Source organism: Penaeus monodon, chromosome 34, assembly GCF_015228065.2.
Source record: "Penaeus monodon isolate SGIC_2016 chromosome 34, NSTDA_Pmon_1, whole genome shotgun sequence".
Taxonomy (NCBI): domain Eukaryota; kingdom Metazoa; phylum Arthropoda; class Malacostraca; order Decapoda; family Penaeidae; genus Penaeus; species Penaeus monodon.
Window position 1 is genome coordinate 11,142,389 of NC_051419.1, and position 1,445 is coordinate 11,143,833.

The following is a 1,445-nucleotide window of genomic DNA, read 5'->3' on the forward strand; positions in this document are numbered from 1 at the left end:
ATGCTCAGCATAGTTAGAGTAAAGTCTGTGCGTGTACGTGTCTATAAATATATCGGTTAACTGTTTGCGTATTTATCAATCTATCATTCAATTTCTCTGTTACTTTATCCATATCATCTGTTCCCTTCTCCCTCGCCCGCCCACACCAACCACCTCCCTTCCTCCCGCAGATATTCGGCGACGCCTCCGTAGCGCAGAAGGTCCTGACCAATGACGCCAACGGAGACTTCTTCTCGGTCAACTGGGGCTGGGGAGTGGCCGTGACCTTGGGCGTGCTCGTGTCGGGCGGGGTCAGCGGAGGTCACATCAACCCCGCCGTGACCGTGGCCATGGCTGTGTGGGGCAAGCATCCCTGGGTCAAAGTGCCTGTGTATGTTATTGCCCAGTACCTCGGGGCATTCCTGGCGTCGTCGGTGCTCTACGCAGTTTACTTGAGTTAGTGCTCGATTTCTTGGGAATGAGAACTTCCCGTTTTCTGTGTATTCCTTTCGGTATGCGTTTTCTAATGTGATTATTTTCCTTTTCTCTTTTCCTGTTCTAATTGTATAAAATATTCTCTAATTGTCCTCAGATTCACGTTTATCCGTTGTTCAATAATACAACTAGTTATAAGGATAATAAAAAAATAGATTAGTTGCTTTTTTACAAGAATATCGTCCTTTTTTAATTTTGAAAATGGGAATTGTTGTAATATGAGACAGACTGAAATATAATTATATTTTTCTACCATTTACTTAGGCCATCTTTTTTGCTCTTTTTCACTATCCCTCTGTTTTCTTTCATGCTTTATATACGTCTCTCTTTTCTTATATTTTATGTTTGTACGTCCATAAAATCATTTCATGTTTTTCCTTCTCTCTTTACCCATTTCACTTTCTTCTAATTTTTATTCGTCCTTCTCCCTCTTCCCTTCTTGGTTATGCTATACACTCTTATTCTGCCTTTTATTCCTATTTGTTCTTTCTCTTCTCCCCGATTTCTTCCTTACACATCGCCTCTCCTCTTTCCTTCCTTTATTCGGTCTTTCCTCCGTTCTTTCTCTAACCTTCCTTTACCCTCTTTCTCATTTTTTCACTTCACTTATTCCCTTTCTCTTCCACTTTCCTTTTCTTCTCCCTTTTTTTCTCCCCTTGTCTCCTCCTCTCTATTCCTCCTCTTTTTCATTCTTCTATTCTTCTCTTCTCCCCTTCCTTCTGTTTTCTTTTCACATTCATCCCTCCCTGTTTCCTTGCCTTCTTCCACCTCCCATTTCACTTCATTCTCCACCTTCTCTTCACTTCTCCTCTTATCCTTCGTTTCCTTGTTCTCCACTTCCCAATCCTCCTTATTCCTCTCTATCTTCCTTTTTCTTTCCTCTCCCTCCTTCTTCTCACATTTTCCTTTCATCCCTTTCTCATTCCTATCCCTCCTCTTCTTCCTCCATCCTTTACCTCCTCATTCTCTCA

At 41.9% G+C, this 1,445-nt stretch overlaps 1 protein-coding gene across 1 annotated transcript in view; it reads left to right on the top strand.

The window, feature by feature from the left end:
- Positions 1-1,445, top strand: part of LOC119594580 (aquaporin-3-like) — a gene marked incomplete in the record, with an annotated part of 105,156 nt that overhangs the window by 86,352 nt on the left and 17,359 nt on the right. Inside the window, 1 exon segment of the mRNA XM_037943617.1 lies at positions 171-435. Coding sequence (XP_037799545.1) covers positions 171-435 — 265 coding nt within the window.